Consider the following 18156-nt stretch of genomic DNA (forward strand, 5'->3'; position numbering starts at 1 on the left):
ACATCTCCTGTGGTAACAGGGGTAGGTGCCAAATGGCCAACTGGTGGGTCAGGTGGAGTGGACGAGGGAGTAACAGAGGTTGCGGTCCCTGTGGAAGGCGGAAAGTGGAGGAGAGGGCAATATGTGTCTAGCGGTGGGATCATGTAGAATGTGGTGGAAATGGTAGAGGAGGGTATGTTCGATGTGGAGGTTGTTTGGGTGGTAGGACAAAGGGAATGCGTGGGAAGAGGGGGCCAGGGCAGATGTGCGGGTGATGAAGGATATGCGGGTGAGACCACGTTGATGGTGGTAGAGGGGAAGCCATGTTTTATGAAGAAGGAGAGCAACTCTGATGATTTGGCATGGAAGACCTCATCCTGGGAGCAGATGCGATGAAGACAGAGGAACTGAGAGAAAGGAATGGAATCCTTACCCTTACAGGGGACAGGGTGTGAAGAGGAGTAGTCGAGTTAGTGGTGTTGGTGGGTTTGTAGAAGATGTCTGTCGAGACTTCATCACCTGAGATGAAGACAAAGAGATCGAGAAATGGAAGAACATTACTAGAAATTACCCAAGTGAGTTTGAGGTCAGGGTGGAAGTTGACAGGAAAATGGATAAGTCATTGAGGCAGCATCAAAGTCATCAACGTAGCACAGAGTGCTCCATATTGCCAACAAAAAGACAGGCATTCCTGGGTCCCATGCTGGTGCCATGGCTTGCCCTTTGATTTGGAGAAAGTGGGATGAGTCAAGATAGTTTTTAATTGGAGAATAAACTCTACCAGCCGGAGGAGGGTGGTGGTGGAAGGGGACTGGTTTGGTCTATTGTCCAGAAGGAAATGAAGGGTTTTGGTGTGGGAGATGGAGCTGTATTATGTTTGGATGTCAATGGTAAATATGAGAATATCAAGTTTAGGAAACTGGAAGCTGTTGAAGTGAGGAGGGACTATGAAGTGTGGGGAGGGACTGGACCCAGGGGAGACAAAATGGAGTTGAGGTAAGTGGATACAAATTCAGTAGGGCAGGAGCACGTGGAAACGCTGGGTCTGTCAGGACAATTGGGTTTGTGGATCTTGGGTAGGAGGTAGAAACAGGCAGTGCTACGTCAGAAACAATGAGATTGGAAGCCGTGTGAGGGAGATGACTGGAAGAGATGAGCTCAGAGATGATGTGTGATATTGTGGTTTGATGAGTTTTCGTGGGATCCTGTTGGAGGGGTAAGTAAGAGGAAGTGTCTGAGAGTTGTCATCTGGCTTTGGCCTATAGAGGTTAGTACACCAGACCACAACAGCATCACCCTTGTCCAAGGGAGCAGTGCTAATTTTTTAGGTGCTGGAGCTCACCAAAAATGGTGACAAAGAGGTCCCGGAGCCGTCCCACTGGGTACCCGGAAAGGACCCATGGTATGCTGAAGCTGTTCCCTGATGTGCTGGAGCGGCGTTCTAGTGAACTCCGGTAGCACTGCACCCCTGCCCTCGTCTAAGGGTTTGATGGTGAGGTTGGGATTAGTGCGGAGAGCGTGGAGGGCCAGGTATTCCGAAGTGTTGAGATGGGAATGAGTGAGGAGAGTAGTGAAGTTAAGATGGTTGATGTCTTGGCAGCAGTTGGCAATATAAAGGCCAGAATGAGGTGTCCCGGAGGACGAAGGCATGAGAAGTGGTCTGTGGTGGGGGTGGGGTGAAGAATCCTGGTCGTAGAAGTGGACTCGGTCACGGAGCCAATGGAAGAAGAGTTCAGCATCATGGCACTGTCTGACCTGTTGAGTTCCTCCAGCAATCCTTTATTTGCTCAGGCTTTAACACCATATTTGGTGTTATGCTGCTCTGCCTTGTGTTCAATAATACAAATCTTGAATAGAAATTCCACTTTGTAAGGAATATCATGTTATTTATTATTGCTAACTTCACAAATTAATGAAAAGTTCCCCAAAATTACTGAGACCTTGGAAATGAGAAGCATTAAAACAATCTGCTGGAGGTGGAACTCATCAAGTCGAGCAGCAGCAGTGGGAAATAAAGAATGGGCAATGTTTCAGGCACAGAAGAGGTGTTTAAGATGATGAGAGGGATAGATAGATTTGATGTGGAAAGGCTTTTCCCATTGAGAGTAGGAGAGATGGATACAAGAGGTCATGGGTTGAGAGTTGACGGGCAAAGGTTTAGGAGTAACATGAGGGGGAACTTCTTTACTCAGAGAGTGGTTACTGTATGGAATGGGCTTCTGGGAAAGTTGGTGGAGGCAGGGTCAATTTTGTCATTTAAGAACGAGTTGGATAAGTATATGGTTGGGAGGGGGATGGAGGGATATGGGCAGAGTGCTGGTAAATGGGATTAGAGGAGGGTACTTGGATCAGTGTGGACTAGAAGGGCCAAATTGGCCTGTTCCCATGCTATAATTGTTAAATGGTTATAATTAATTAATTAAACGTTTCAAGACTCCAGCCTGAAAGGGATTTTATGCACAAAAGCCACGTTACCACCTGCCAAAAAAGGCAAATTTACCTTTTAGCCAGAGGATGGAAAAGGTGGATAGCGCAGCCTTCTTATGTAGCCCGGAGCAGCGCACCGGCTTCTCAGGGCAGAAGGGGGTGGGATGTGTAGCGCCCTGCAACAGCCCCGTCATCCTGCTGCCTGACAGCTCCGCCACCCTGCCTCCTGACCACTCCACTGCCCCACTGCCTGACAGCTCTGCCACCTGACTGCTCCGCTGCCCCGCTGCCTGACAGTCCTGTCAGGAGCGGGCAACGTAAGAGAGTGCTGCAGGGGAGCGGTGTGTGTGAGCAGTGCGGTGTGAGGGAGCGGGCGGCATGAGCGGCTGGTGGCATGAGGAAGCAGAGTGGCATCAGGGAGCACAGCCTGACAGCTCCACCGGTCGCTCTGTGACAGCATAGCGGGGCAACAGGCTGTCAGCTCAACGTCAATCATCTTACCTTCCTGTTTCAGTGGCAATCCCTTTACGCAGGAGGTGGAATGATTTCACTCCACCTCTAAATTTACCCCCCTAGGCGGATGGAAACAGCAGTGAGTTCGAGCAGTCAGTCTGCCTTCAGACCTTTTATGGAGGTAAGTACAGCGATGTAATGATGGAGAATGTCTGTCTTGACATTTGCTTTTTTTTCTCTATAAAAGGCTTGAAACATATACTATTTCTTTTCTCCCACTGATGCTGCCTGACTCACAAGCAGACATTGGAACCAGGGCACGAGAGGGCTGGAGTCTTCCTGACTGGGTCAGAGGCTCGGATCTTGTGCTCAGGTTGCCAATGCTTTGGACTGGGGTCTCTGTGGCTGTGGCAGCTGCGGGAGCGCTGGAGGCAAACCAGCAGTCACTCAGTGACTGGGGGGGGGGGGGGGGGGATTGCTATTTTGCTTCTATTTCTCTGACTGTAGGAGGTGCCCAGCAATCTCTACTGATGATGATTACAGCAGACTTAAGAAAATTTAGTGTAATATTCTTCTTCTTCTTTGGCTTGCCTTCACGGACGAAGATTAATGGAGGGGTCTGACAAGTCCGATGCGGGACAGGCAGACACGGTTGCAGCGGTTGCAAGGGAAAATTGGTGGGTTGGGGTTGGGTGTTGAGTTTTTCCTCCTTTGTCTTTTGTTAATGAGGTGGACTCAGCGGTCTTCTTCAAAGGAGGTTGCTGCCCGTCGAACTGGGAGGCGCCAAGATGCACGGTTTGAGGCGATATCAGCCCACTGGCGGTGGTCAATGTGGCAGGCACCAAGAGATTTCTTTAGGTAGTCCTTGTACCTCTTATATTACACTTGTTTTATTACACAACAACAAAGGAATACAGTATTGAATCTTGAACCTAGATTGCATTCAGCTTCAGATTCCATCATTAGTAGATCCCCCACTCTGTGTCTCAATGAGTTTTGTTTCTATTATTTTTTTCTTAACAATAGTACAGTTGGAAAGAACATAAACGTATGATCTAATTATGCCATGAGATATATGATGTAATGTCCTTTCTTAAAAGAAATCATGTTCTGGATAATAAAGTGCCTTGGAGAAAGTATGAGATTGACAATATGTGCTGATCTCTCAGATAGATACCCCTGGAGATCAAATTGTTCCACCTCATGTATTCAATTATAAACTTTAAATCAAATATATTCTGATTTTCTTCTGAATTTGGAGTCTGTGGCCTTTTTTGACCTAATCTACTTTAAGAAAAATGCTTGATACAATTACATTACCACATCTACCACATCTGAAAGGAGAATCCATATTATTTCATACTACTGGTGAACAAAAATTCAGGCAAACTTTATTTTCAGAAAGGTACAATACAAAGCAGGAGGAGAAGTCCTCCCACCATTTTGATTGTTGGCAGGAATGGCTAAAGTTTCAATGAAGTTTGTAAATTTTTGATATCAATTAGACCCCAATACTACTTTGATTAACTTTGTAATGGTGAATTCCTGGTGCTGGTCGGATGCATAAAATAGAAACAGCCATTACAAGCACTTTTTAAAAGATTTTACTTGGTGGTAGGCAGATTGCTGGAATATTTCTGAAGAAATGCAGTGAGTTTAATGAGAAAATAATTTAAATAAAACACATTTTATTAGCATTTCTTGTCATTTAATTAGTTTTATTAGCCAATGGGATTATTAACCCATCATATCTATTCTGCCTCACAGAGAGAGAGAGAGAGAGAGAGAGACAGAGAGAGACCGAGAGAAGGGAGGGGTATGTCGATGCCAATGCCATCTGTTTGGAGAGTGCCCAGATGGAGTATGACATGTTATTTGCAGTATAGCAATTGAATAGAGTTAAAAGGGAAAGTCTGCAGATGCTGGCTTCACAGTGGAGCAGCTGAAAGAGCACCTAATGAACACCTCCTCTCCTTCCCTCACCTTTTCTTTCAAGTCCCTACCTGCTTTCTGCTCATACCTTGATGAAGGACTCAGGCTCAAATCCTTGGTTATATCCATTTGCTTCCTATAGACACAGTCGGCACCAGGGGGGGTGGGGGGCATTCGTGGCCATGGCCTCCACATATGCTTGTGTGGCATGGCCCCCCATCCCCGTGAGGTGCTGTGTCCCCATACGCTTGCAGCCATCGCTCGCCATCAGACCCTTCCCTGCCCGCATCACTAGTGAACAGCTTGACGCACACTAGTGACTCTCCATGCAATAAAAGCAGCGCTGTCGGCCGCTCTGTTAGAGGGAGGGAGAAGTTTTACATCCGCTCAGCAGGTAGGCCACCACCAGCACCCTCACCAACCCCCACTGTTGATCGAGTCTCTGCTACTGTCAGATTGTGCCCCACCCGGGAAGGTAGGACGCCATTAGCACCCTCACCCTCTTTGCTGAGCAAGTTTACTGTGGACTGTGCCCCTCTCGGTTACCCTAATGCCCTCCTCCAACACTTGTTCTGGCGCTGACCCAGTATAGACTCCATGGGGCCTGTTGAGTTTCTCCAACACTTTTCTGAATTGCACGGTGAGTACGGAACAGCACTGGCCCTGCTGAACTTAGCCACAGAGTCGGTATTATCTTTTTATTTCATTTCCCACCAGCCAGCTGTCAGGCTGACAGCTGCGGTGTGCTGTGCTTCAGAATGAACCAGGAGAGGGGTTAGGAGTTGTAGGTTTTGATCTGGTGAAAGGAGCATCAGTTGACCACAGTTGAGATTTACGTGAGTCAGCAGGGGGAGCCCACCCGCATTAAGGTTAAATTCCCAGACCAGCCGCAGATATTCCCACTCCCTCCACTCCCCCAACACACCCACCCACACACCCCAACCCCTCCCACTCCCTTTGGTTGTAAGGTTTCTAGAGCCTTTGGAAAAGCACACCACAGTTTTAAATTTAAATGTCAAGGCAAGGGTATTTAAATGTTATAATGAAACATAGTCTTTCTCCTTGTATATGGGCACATCAAGTCATTCTGACATTAGTCAGCAGGCCCACACTAAACAGATTGTGTCACTTTTTTTCAATTTCAACAACTATCCCCCCCCCTGTCCTCGACCCCGTCGCCATCCCCCAGCCTGCACTATCTTACCATCTCAAAGACAAACGGTGAACAATAATTTTAGCTTGTGATGCACCTCCACTTCAATCCCCAATCACTCCTTCCCATTGTGTCCGAGAGACACAATACTCAGGATGTGGTCTGACTATTCGTTTAACTTTGGATTTGTAGTCTGACATTCAAGCTCAATTCCATTTAATTTATTATTTGCTGTCCTCCCTTGAATGAGTGGACAAGAATACAAGCACTTTTCATATAACTCGTGCAATTGCAGGATTTATTTCAAGGCAACAGTCCTATGGTAAATAAAATAATGTTATGATGCTACACTCTAAACATGAGATTAGGCTAAGGCGGTAGTACAAAGTGATGATATAATTGCTGGGTACATTATTGTGGGAGCCTAGTTACTGTACAGCTGTGGAGAATGATAAAAGGCCACTGAGAACTGCAGGATGCAAACCATATATTTGAAATGGTTTAGGTTCTTTGTTAAAAAGAACAAAGTTATTTTGTGCAAACATACTAAGGCACAAGTCTGTTGCTGTTCAGTAATTAACAATGGAGAGTGAAGGACTGTTGGATTGCAGTTTGAGCAGAAGCAGCTTTAACAATGGGAAATTTGCCGTGACTTTTCCTGGAGGCGGGATAGCTTAATGTTGTGAAGGGGCGAATTCCTCAAAACATTTGCAGAATATGATATTTGCAAATAGCGCAGATGCTAATTTTAGATTTTAACTGTGAATCAAGAAAGCTGAAGCTGCACAGTGCAGGCCCTTCAGCCCTTGATGTTGTGCCAACATCCTTAAAGAAAATTACTAACCCCTCCCTATCTCGTAACCCTCTATTTTTATTCCATCGATGTACCAGTCGAGGAGTTTCTTGAATGTCCCTAAGGTTTCATCCTCCACCACCCTCCCTGGCAAGACATTCCAGGCACCTACAACTCCCTGCATAAAAAAACTTCCCTCCCTTCACTTTGTTCTCATGTCCTCTGGTGTTTGTTATTCCTGCCTTGGGAAACTGGCGCTAGCTGTCCACTCTATCTATGTCTCTCATAATCTTGTAGACCTCTATTAAGTCTCTTCTCATCTTTCAACCCTCCAAAGAAAAAAGTCCAAGCTCTGCTAATCTTGCTTCATAAGGCTTATTTTCCAATCCAGCTAACATCCTGTTAAATCTCATCTGCACCCTCTTCATAGCTTCCACATCCTTCCTGTAATGAGGTGACAAGAACTGAACACAGTGTGGTCTCACCAGAGATTTGTAGAAGAGAAGGGTAACCAACATTTCAGGCCACTGCATTTCACTAGATATTTGGGTCAACTTGTTAATTTGTCCGAAGTAAGAGCATATGACAGGGACCATGGGTTGCCAGCTAAACCCAGCCTGACTCAAAGCAATCTATTTTTATATATTCATAAAACACATAGATAATTAAACATGAAGGAAGTGTCTTTCAATTTCTTCATTCCATTCCTTTCCTTCCTTGGCACACATCAGTTTCAGATTTATCGTCAGAGTACATACATGACCTCACATACAACTCTGTGATTTTTTTCCTTGCTGTAATCTTGAAGGTGAAACAACTTTACAAAACATTTTCACATCTGAAGAAAGAATAATTTTACAGCGCTGGGAAAAACTTTGAGCTCATAATTTGCAGACAAGTTATGTGCTCAAGTATTACTTGAAGCTGTCGAAACACAAAGACTTATCATCCAGTTTGTCATCCCCATGTATTCATCAGACTGATGCCTTTACCATAAACAAGGTGAAAGTTTAAAATGATAATGCAGAGCAAGTAACTGCATGGAAGGCAGAAAACTAAAATGTTAGAGATATTCAGGACAGACAGAGGAAGGGTTAACGATATGATGACTTTCTCTTCAGAGGCCAGTTTTCCTGTATTTTCCGATTTAATTTCAGATTCCCAGCATTCACCACAATTTATTCCTGTGCTGCATACATGGAATCGCCTCTAATACTAAATGGGTTTGATTTACTTGTGTTGATGCATTGATGACTTCACTTCTTTGTTTTGACCCTTTTTACTTCTTTACCCCCACATTTTTGAAAATTTTCACCTGCTGCAAAAAAAGTCAAACCACAGTCTTATTTTGTTGTCTTGGGTGATATTGGCATCACAATAAACCATCAAAACTGAAGGAAGTATATTCTGATTATCACTGAGGGAAATAAAGAACATGTACTTTTGGAGTTAATATAATGCTTATTGGAAGAAGCTTGCTACAAAAATCTGGGTAAGGTATTAAGGATATTTAAAATGGCTGAGGCTTTTAGTGAAGGGTAAAGTTGATTAAATTCCTCCGCCTTTTTTCATCAAAAAAAGAGAAGACAGATATCAGTATAAGAGCATATACTTTAATACAGTGTGCATATTTTACTACATTATAGAGGAATCCACTAACTTTAAACAGTAATGTACACAATATCTTAATATTATATAATTCTGTATAATACAGCTTGAAACAGGTCCTATTTACACAAAGCACAAAACAAATTCAACAGTAACAGTACATCAAACCATTGATTTTACAAGTACTTTTTGAGAAATACATTTGATTATTTAACATATGAAACATGTAACACAAACAGATATTATGATCTTTTTAGAAAAGAGCATTTCTTTAATACTATGAATCTTTGATAAAGGCAGATTAACATATTTTTTATATTTAGAGACATCATACAGCTGATTACAGTTTAGAAACAACTATATACATGATGTTTAAAAAACAATATGTGTTATTTCAATGATAATGACCATTTAGCCTCAATAAAACAAATATATAAAAAAAAAACATTAATTGAGGAAAAATACATCAAAATCAGAAATCTGGCTTTTTGGTTACAGTTTGCTTTGGAAATATTTTGCTGACAGGAATTTCTTTGTACTGGTTTAAGAAAAACAAAGTTTAATTATGGAACAAAGTATATCTATTAAGAATATCTGATGGGCTAAAGACTTCAAATGTATGAGCAATTCCATTATTTGGATGTGGAAATTTATCCGTAATTAAAGTGCTTTCACGAAATAGGTCACTGCTCCACAAATGTGGTTCAGGCATTCTTGAACATCAACACATCTTTAAGTATCTTAGGTGGGCAGGGAGAAAGCTCAGAGCACATTTAACATTACAGTGTTAAGTGAGGTGTGGATGAATTCTTGTTCTGACCAAGTGGTCACCTTTACTTCTGCTTCTGTTGCCCTTTCCAAAATCTAATTTAAGACATTTTTTCCTCATGCGCACTTTGTCAAAACCCGTCCACCATTTTAAGTCAGGATACATAAGAACCAATATGAAGAAAAATGACTGATGTAATTAGAACATTAAATGTCAAAGTAGTTTTTACAACTTTTTCAAGACATCCCAAGTTCAGTGAAGCACATTTATACCATAAGATTTGTTGAAGTAACACAGCAGTCATTTTGCACACAACAAACTCTCATAAATGCTGATATTGATAAATACTGTACAAGCAATTAATTTTTAATCTACATACCTTGATGGATACTTAATTTCTTAGCATAATTTGCAGGAGACAGGAATTTATTCAAATTCCTCTTCAAACTTACAAAACCATAGAATGACATCCCTATATAATTCTGATGGACGTCAGCTCGGTCTTTCATCAGAGATGTTATGCTAAGGTCTCATCTGATGGATAGGAAAGATCCAACTGCACAATTTTAAAGATGACTGTGCAAGTTAGCACTATTTTCTTATAAATTTAAATTTAGACATACAGCACAGTAACAGGCCATTTCAGCCCATGAGTCCATGCTGCTCAATTTACGCCCAATTAATCTATACCCCCAGTACGTTTTGAACGGTGGGAGGAAACCAGAGCTCCCTGGAAAACCCTTGCAGACACAGGGCGCATGTACAAACTCCTTATAGACAGTGTGGGATTCGAACCGCTGTAAAAGTGTCGAGCTAACCGCCTCGATAACCGAGCCACCCTTGGCCAACGTTTCACCACTCAATCAACATCAGGAAACAGATGGCCTCATCATTTTTAGTTTGTTATTTCCCAGGAGCGGTTTTGTGCAAAAGACTGCTGCCTTTCATACATTACATGTGTAATTGTATTTCAAAAGCACTTTGGGTCAAGTTGAAAGTGACATGAAGGGTGGTACGTACAAACAAGTTGGTCCATTGTCATTAACTATACTCGCTTCTGTGATGGTTTGACTCCTCTATTTGATGGAGTAGATTGGTCTGACGTTTCCAGACATCAAACTGCCCTGATAATTTTAGACAGCCCTTTCCTTGCCTACAAAGCTGCAGTAACAGGGCGACAGCCTCACTGCTGTGTGAAGAACAGGAAGGTATAGTGCAACAATAATGTTCCTATTCTTATTCTCACTAGCTCCTTGTAAAGTACTGTGCATGTTAATCATAAAAACAAGTCAGAACTGAAGCAGACAGAAAGTGTGAAATGTTTTGAACAAAAAAAAAGCTTGGGAACACAGTAAATCCCTGACACACTGGCAATAACTCGAGCTGCAAAAGGCCCTCAGATTGAAACTCGAATAAAAATAAGCAAGTAAATCTCAACAGGAAAGACTTGTTCATGCACAGATTGTTAATATTCAATCCTGTTTGGAAAAAAAATGATTATCACTAGTGTTTTAGGCACAAGTTGTGACTGAGAAACAGTAGATCACTGACTGAGCACCTTTGACTAAATGTTTTACATGCCCTTAACCCAAAGCAGTGGCCATGCGTAATAAATGCAGAAATCACTTTTCAGAAACAGGTGAAAAAGATTATCCTGCAATATTTGCATCTCCTTCTGGAATTGGCCTGAAGAGGTGAATGGTTATATTTAATGTTTTTATGTTCTCATACTCATCTCTTGATTCAAGATTGTCTAGTTTGGGTTTTACTAAATCTATTGAATTCACAACGAACTAATTTCTCATGAGAATGCTGCTATTAAATTCTCATTGGAAACCATTGTTTTACTGTTTTAATTTTGTTGACATAGCTTTGCAATAGTTGAATGCAATACAGGTTACATTTCAAATCAGAATTCAATTAATGCAAAGAGCAGACAGCTAATCGTGAAAATCAGCATGTGTTAGAGAAATAGAATAGGGGTCATGGAAACGTAATCATGAAATGTGGAAGTCTTCAAAATGGTTACACAGGTGGATTCACACGATTTCCATCATTATTGAGAAGAAAGAGGGTGAAACTTCCAATTAGGAAAATTCATTCATGAATAGATAACAAAAACTTTGAACTATTCTAGCATAGGTATTTATGCAATCAGCTTCGAGGTCAGAACAGTTTTGTACACATGAGTTAGTGTGTCCACTTGAACTTGGTTAAACAGTCCTACCCTATGAAGGATAATGAACAAGGGAAATTATATCAGAAACATCTGATCTGAATGAAAGTATTGTAAGAACTTTGGAAGTGATTTATAACACTGAAGGTCAGAATCTATCACGAACAGACAAATTTCAGAGAAGTTTACATTTTACAAGTGCACAAATACAGAAGAAACTGTAAATTGTTGGAAACATGACAGATCAAAGGAAATGCTGGCATTCCGTTAAGTTGTTTTTTTTAAAAAAAAAATCCTCTTCGTGGAACAATGTCATGACACATTGGATGAAGTGTTAAAAGAAAAACAGTAGACTAAAATTGGTTATCTTCATCTTTCCTGACAAGAAAACAGTGAAAAAAAAACTGCTGGATGCTTTCAAAGGTCCAGAGTGTTTTTTTTCTTTTATGTATTCAATGATATTAATAAAGGAAAAAAAAATTCCATATTAGATTATCAACATTATGTAAACAGATGCAGTTTGTCACACTCCAAGCATGGAAAACATCACAAAATAAATAATGTTCCTCTGCTTAGTCAGCCACATTATATCATGATGTAACGACACTGAACTTGACTTGTCATGGAAGCTGACATTTCTGAAACATTACTTGGATATGCTTTCAAAACCCAGGGATATATTATTTCCATTGCACCTCATACCATGTTGTAATTGTTTTTGGAAGCTTTCATATTGCAAGCCAGTGCTTCAGCTGTGCAGTGATCAAATAACAATTAAATTAGTCACACAGTCATCACCTTTAATTGGGCTTGACATTGTCTCAACACAGTACAGTAAAACCCCTGGTATCCAGCACCATTGGAGATTGGTAGATGCCAGATAAATATATTTTCTGGTTGCTTGAGACTCATTCTAACAATGCCTAACTAATAAACCTGTATTAAGAATAAACAGTTCAAAAGACAAAAATAATTAAACTAAACAAACTTCACTTAAACAAAGCATTTTATTTTCAGTCACATTCTTTGAAAACATTTAACCATTGCTGCATCTGCAGGTTCCTCCCGCTCCACAGATCTGCCCGAACGATGACCATTAGCATTATAGTTTAATTAGCATCCTCCCCCCTCCCATGTTTACAGATGCAGCCTCTGACCTGGATGGCTCTTACTCAGTAGGGATAAGGAGATACTTTAAGAGTTACCCATCACCAACCAGCTCTTCATCCTGGGCGACACCATTGCCGTTTCACACAACTTTATTCAAACAACAGCTATGAGCTGAATATTTGCTCCCACCTTCACCAAAGTATACTTCAGAGAAATTTACTTTTACAATTTTAAACTTGTATTTTTACCAATTATTTTATTTTTATTAATTTAAAATTTTACAATGTATTTTCTTTGATTATTTTGCTGGTTGCTTGAGGCTGCCTATTGCTTGAATTCTGGATACCAGGGGTTTCACTGTATTTTTATTTGATTTAGCAGCAGTATCTTACTTACCTTAAACTGTTGCACTTTCCCTTGTTCTACAAGATAATGTTCATTTTCAGGGGTGATGCAGTAAGCTATTCTCTAAAAGAGAAGCAGACCAGTCATAACAATCATTGGTTAAGCTGTGATCTCATATTTTCTCCTTATGTATTTTACACTGACAGGGCTGCGTCCTCATTCTCCTCATTCTAGCTTTTTTTTTTGCATACAAACTTTCTTTTCATTTAAAAGAGCTAAACTCGTTTCCAAAATATCAACAAACTTGTCCATACGGAGTGATTTCATCCACTGTATATGCCATCGTATAAAATGAGACATGAAAATTCAAAATGTTACCCCAAAACCAGGCGTTCTCTTATTCAGCAAGTATAAAATCTGAAGCTTGACAACAAAGTTAAGTACTCCCCGTGTCAAGTATACTATACCAGCCTTAACAGTGAAGTCTCAGCACTCCCCTCGCTGGGTCCATCCACCCAGTCTGATGGCTGTTAGCTCTGTACAAGCTTTAAACGGTGTTTTAAAGGAGTCAATGTTGGTCTATCTTAAAACATTCTAAAATTTACACCTTTACTGGGTAATTTGCTTTTAAAATATTGTGACAGCATCACTCCACTGGCCAGTTGTAAGTGCCAGATGAGGTTGTCATATACAGCGAGTGTAGCTGAAAACCTACATCATAAGTGGAAATTCTGGGGGTCGTCTTATGCAAGAGTTGCCTTATTCACCAGCATTTTTGGATTACAGGGATAGAGTAGGAAATCAGCATCTGATTTCCACTGTCTTCCATGTATCGGTTCTGCAGGACACAAGCAATGAACACCAGCTCAGGTTGATACTGCAGCTGCCCAGTGCTTCTCCACGTTGACAAGCTATGACTGGGCCAGTTTCTCGCTCAGGATTCCGCTGTGGATTCACAGCTTAAAAAAAAACAAGGACTGAATGGATTCTTGTACCACCTCTAGTGATAGGATTTTATATACATGGGCTGTTGTCACTGTGCCCTGCAAAATGTAATCACCCGAGCAGGCTATTAAAGATGCAGTGGTCAACAAATGGAAAACAAATCTCTATTTTGGATTTCAGAACCAATCAAAACTCATGACATCATACTTATCCTTTATTTGATTATGGTTCATATTTACTTTGCCAGCTTTGTTTAATTAGGTTTATCAGTTGCAAAAGCCCAAATATCAAATTCAGTCTGGTCTGTGGGTGAGGATTGAACTGCACTAATATCAGGTTAGCAAGAGGCCTCCTGAGTTATTGAAGTACCTCAGATTTCAGATGTATGGTCAGAGTACATACATGACATCACATACAACCCCGAGATTCCTTATTCCTGCAGGTTTGGAAGAATTACCACTAATTGGTGGTGCAAAAAATAAACTGTACACTGCGTAAAACATGTACACAAACAACGAACTGTAAACAAACTGACTGTGCAAAACAGAGAGAACATGGTGTGCTGAACAGCTTCTGTGCTTCAAGAAGGCAGGGGAGGCCATAAGAGCATATAGAGAGGCAGAAATTTGGATTCCTTATAGTGGAACAAAGAGGTATATTCAAAACCCTTTGAAAATCAGTTAACATCTAGCTGAACTATCCACTGAAAATAGATGGATGTTTGAGTGTGAGAGTTTATTGCCATCTACGTAAGTAGAGTGCATACATGCACTGAAATTCTTTCTTGTTGCAGCCACAGAGATGTGTATGGTGACTCCATGGCCAGCACGTACAGCGATCAGAATAAAAGGCACACGGTCTTGTACAATGACAAGCCTCCAACTGTCTGGAGATACTTAGGAGGACAGGGATGAGCACACTCTGTGAAGCAGAGTGGGACAGCGGTTAGAGCTCCAATTCTAATATCTGGTGCAATCTGTATTCAGTTTGCAAGTTCTCTCTGTGACTGCATGGTATTCCCTTGGGTTTTCTGGTATCCTGCCACATCTAAAAGGTATGAATCTGCACCAGAATTAAGTCAGCAAATCAACCTCCATCCTTCCCAAAATATCATTGGGGCAGAAGAACTTGGTCATCCACTTAAATTTAAATTCTGATCTGAAGGCTCCAAACTCTGTGGTTGGTAAATTCTGATCTGAAGGCTGCAAACTCTGTGGTTGGTAAATTCTGATCTGAAGGCTGCAAACACTGTGGTTGGTAAATTCTGATCTGAAGGCTCCAAACTCTGTGGTTGGTAAATTCTGATCTGAAGGCTGCAAACTCTGTGGTTGGTAAATTCTGATCTGAAGGCTGCAAACACTGGTTGGTAAATTCTGATCTGAAAGCTGCAAACACTGTGGTTGGTAAATTCTGATCTGAAGGCTGCAAACACTGTGGTTGGTAAATTCTGATCTGAAGGCTGCAAACACTGTGGTTGGTAAATTCTGATCTGAAGGCTGCAAACACTGTGGTTGGTAAATTCTGATCTGAAGGCTCCAAACACTGTGGTTGGTAAATTCTGATCTGAAGGCTGCAAACACTGTGGTTGGTAAATTCTGATCTGAAGGCTGCAAACTCTGTGGTTGGTAAATTCTGATCTGAAAGCTGCAAACACTGTGGTTGGTAAATTCTGATCTGAAGGCTGCAAACACTGTGGTTGGTAAATTCTGATCTGAAAGCTGCAAACACTGTGGTTGGTAAATTCTGATCTGAAAGCTGCAAACACTGTGGTTGGTAAATTCTGATCTGAAGGCTGCAAACACTGTGGTTGGTAAATTCTGATCTAAAGGCTGCAAACACTGGTTGGTAAATTCTGATTTAAAGTCTGCAAACACTGTGGTTGGTAAATTCTGATCTAAAGGCTGCAAACACTGTGGTTGGTAAATTCTGATCTGAAGGCTGCAAACACTGTGGTTGGTAAATTCTGATCTAAAGGCTGCAAACACTGTGGTTGGTAAATTCTGATCTAAAGGCTGCAAACACTGTGGTTGGTAAATTCTGATCTGAAGGCTGCAAACACTGTGGTTGGTAAATTCTGATCTAAAGGCTGCAAACTCTGTGGTTGGTAAATTCTGATCTAAAGGCTGCAAACACTGTGGTTGGTAAAAACAAAACCATGGTGTCTGCAGACTTTCACCTGCAGATACCTTGATGAAGGGCACAAGCTCAAAATGATGGTTAGGTGCTACATAAAATACACTATTTGACCAGCTGAGTTTCTCCAGCTTTGTATTTTTACTTAAATTCTAATCTATTTACCCCCCCCTCCCCCGATCACATATCCAGTTTATTGTTTCTGTAACAAGATGTATACATCCTTTACACTTCTTCAAAACTATGACTTGACTAAAATGATAAAAGAATTCCAATACTGACCTCTTTTAAAGTCCCACGTACAGTGAAGAACTTGTAAATTGCGTAGATTGGCACCAGTGACATTGAAGATACTGCTATTCCCCATCCAACATTGTTTGCCCAGTTTGGAAATATATATTCATCATAAGTTAGAGGCTTGAACTTCACAATACTGACAATTACTACAAACTGAAAGGCAGAAAAACATGGTGTCACTTTTTCAGCTTCAAATGAAGGAGGATAATGGAAAACTAACATTTTTTTGAGTGAATTAAAAATGAGGAAAATATCTTAAATACATTCAAAACTAGTGCAAAAATAATCCATAGTTCCATTTTCTAAAATATCATGATAACAGTCACGTGTAATGCTTGAACAACCCCAGAGGTGGCAACTTTCCTCCTTTAGTCAATAGACATCTATCAACCAATAACAACAATTTTCATGTGTTAAATACAGTAAAATGTCTTGAGGTGATTAGCCAGGTGGAAGAAATGCAAAGATGTATGAAAACATTTCTTGAGCCTGTAACCCAAGATTGTTTCCCCTGGTGGAATGATTAAAAGGCTGGAGCTATAGAAGTGCGCACCTCTTTCTTTTGTGGGCAAAGGTGAGAATTTTGAAGGGTAAGATTTGATGAGCATTGCAGAGACTAAGATCAAGGGCAGGATGATGCCAAGATAACGGAAGGCCGAACGAGGCACGTAACAAAGACACAAATGGAGGTCTCAGTGGCAGGAGAACTGAGGCAACTGTGGACACCAAAGCTGAAAATTGGCAGTCTTTGTGAAAGCACTTTGGGGCCAAGCAAGACACCACAGTTACAAAGAGGCTGGGCCACCCTCTCAGGAAGCTCTCTTGAAGATTGAGGTTATAAATAGAAGAATACATTCAAGAAAACGCGGACATTGTGTAATTAAATTCTAAGAGACCTTTGATGAGGTTTGGATCAAGACTTCACGAGTGGTACGGTTGGTGCAGCTGTTATGACTTCGCCTTTACTGCGCCAGTGATCGGGACCAGACCAGGCTGTCTGTAAGGAGTTTGAACATTCTTCCTGTGTCTGCATGGGCTTTCTCCAGGGGCTCTGGCTTTCTCCCACCGTTCAAGGCATACCAAGGGTGTAGGTTAGTTGGGTGGCATGGACTCATGGACCTGTTACTGTGCTGCATGTCTATATGGATGTCTAATGGCTTTGGAAAGGAACATATGAAGCAGTAATGCAGGGTGAAATAATTCAGGCACTGGAAAACATGAATGATCTGCACAAAACAAAAATAGGGGATGTATGGGAGAGACATCTGGCTCATGAGCTATATATATATATATATATATATATATATATATACACACACTGCATAAATCACCACCAATTACCTAATTATAACAAAGGACTTGGCATTAAGGATTTAAAGCAGAGGTCAGGGATATTTTGTGCAGAAGGCTCAAAGAGATGGCTGACAAAACTTAACAGTGTGCTGAACAAAATAAAGATCCAAGGATGGAGTGAGGTACATCAAAAGAAAAAAGTTGTCCCCTCTGAGCAGTCAAGTGTTTGACTCAGACAACGGCGGGTTTAAACACTATGACAGCAACGTAAACAATGACCTAGGCTGGGATTGAATGACAGGATTACTGAGGGTGCACTCCTCTGATCAAGGTGCAATCATTCATTGCCTCTCAGATGGATAGTAAATATCCAGCAACTTCATTTCAACATATGAGTAGATCGTTCCTAGACCGGAAACCAGAGTGAGTTTACCCCTTGCATGCCCTCACAGGTAAATACGACTTACCAAATATTCATGTATTTACTTATTTACAGATTAGAAATTTCTTAAAATACCAAATTACTGGACTTTCCATTTTAATATCCACCAGATGTAGTTGATATTTTTCAATTGAATTCTTCTCAGAAAGGATTAATTGAAATTATATATGATAGATTATTGAAATTACATCCAGTACTTCATGATAAGATTAAAAAAGGTTTGGGAATTGGAACTTGTCGATAAGATCCTCTTATCGAAGGATCTATGGGACAAAATTCTTAAACTGGTGAATACATCTTC

The 18156-nt window shown here is 41.0% G+C and overlaps 1 protein-coding gene across 2 annotated transcripts in view; it reads right to left on the reverse strand.

The window, feature by feature from the left end:
* Positions 1-8330: 8330 nt before the first annotated feature.
* The window catches only part of slc6a2 (solute carrier family 6 member 2), a 126381-nt gene continuing 116555 nt past the window's right edge, over positions 8331-18156 (reverse strand). For both annotated transcript variants that reach the window (XM_069901562.1, XM_069901563.1), the window contains 3 exons: positions 16106-16273; positions 12797-12868; positions 8331-12042 (listed from right to left, as the gene is read on the reverse strand). In XM_069901562.1, the coding sequence (XP_069757663.1) occupies positions 12019-12042; positions 12797-12868; positions 16106-16273 (264 nt within the window). In that variant the 3' untranslated portion in view covers positions 8331-12018. The remainder of the gene's footprint in view (positions 12043-12796; positions 12869-16105; positions 16274-18156) is intronic.

Source organism: Narcine bancroftii, chromosome 10, assembly GCF_036971445.1.
Source record: "Narcine bancroftii isolate sNarBan1 chromosome 10, sNarBan1.hap1, whole genome shotgun sequence".
Taxonomy (NCBI): Eukaryota; Metazoa; Chordata; class Chondrichthyes; order Torpediniformes; family Narcinidae; genus Narcine; species Narcine bancroftii.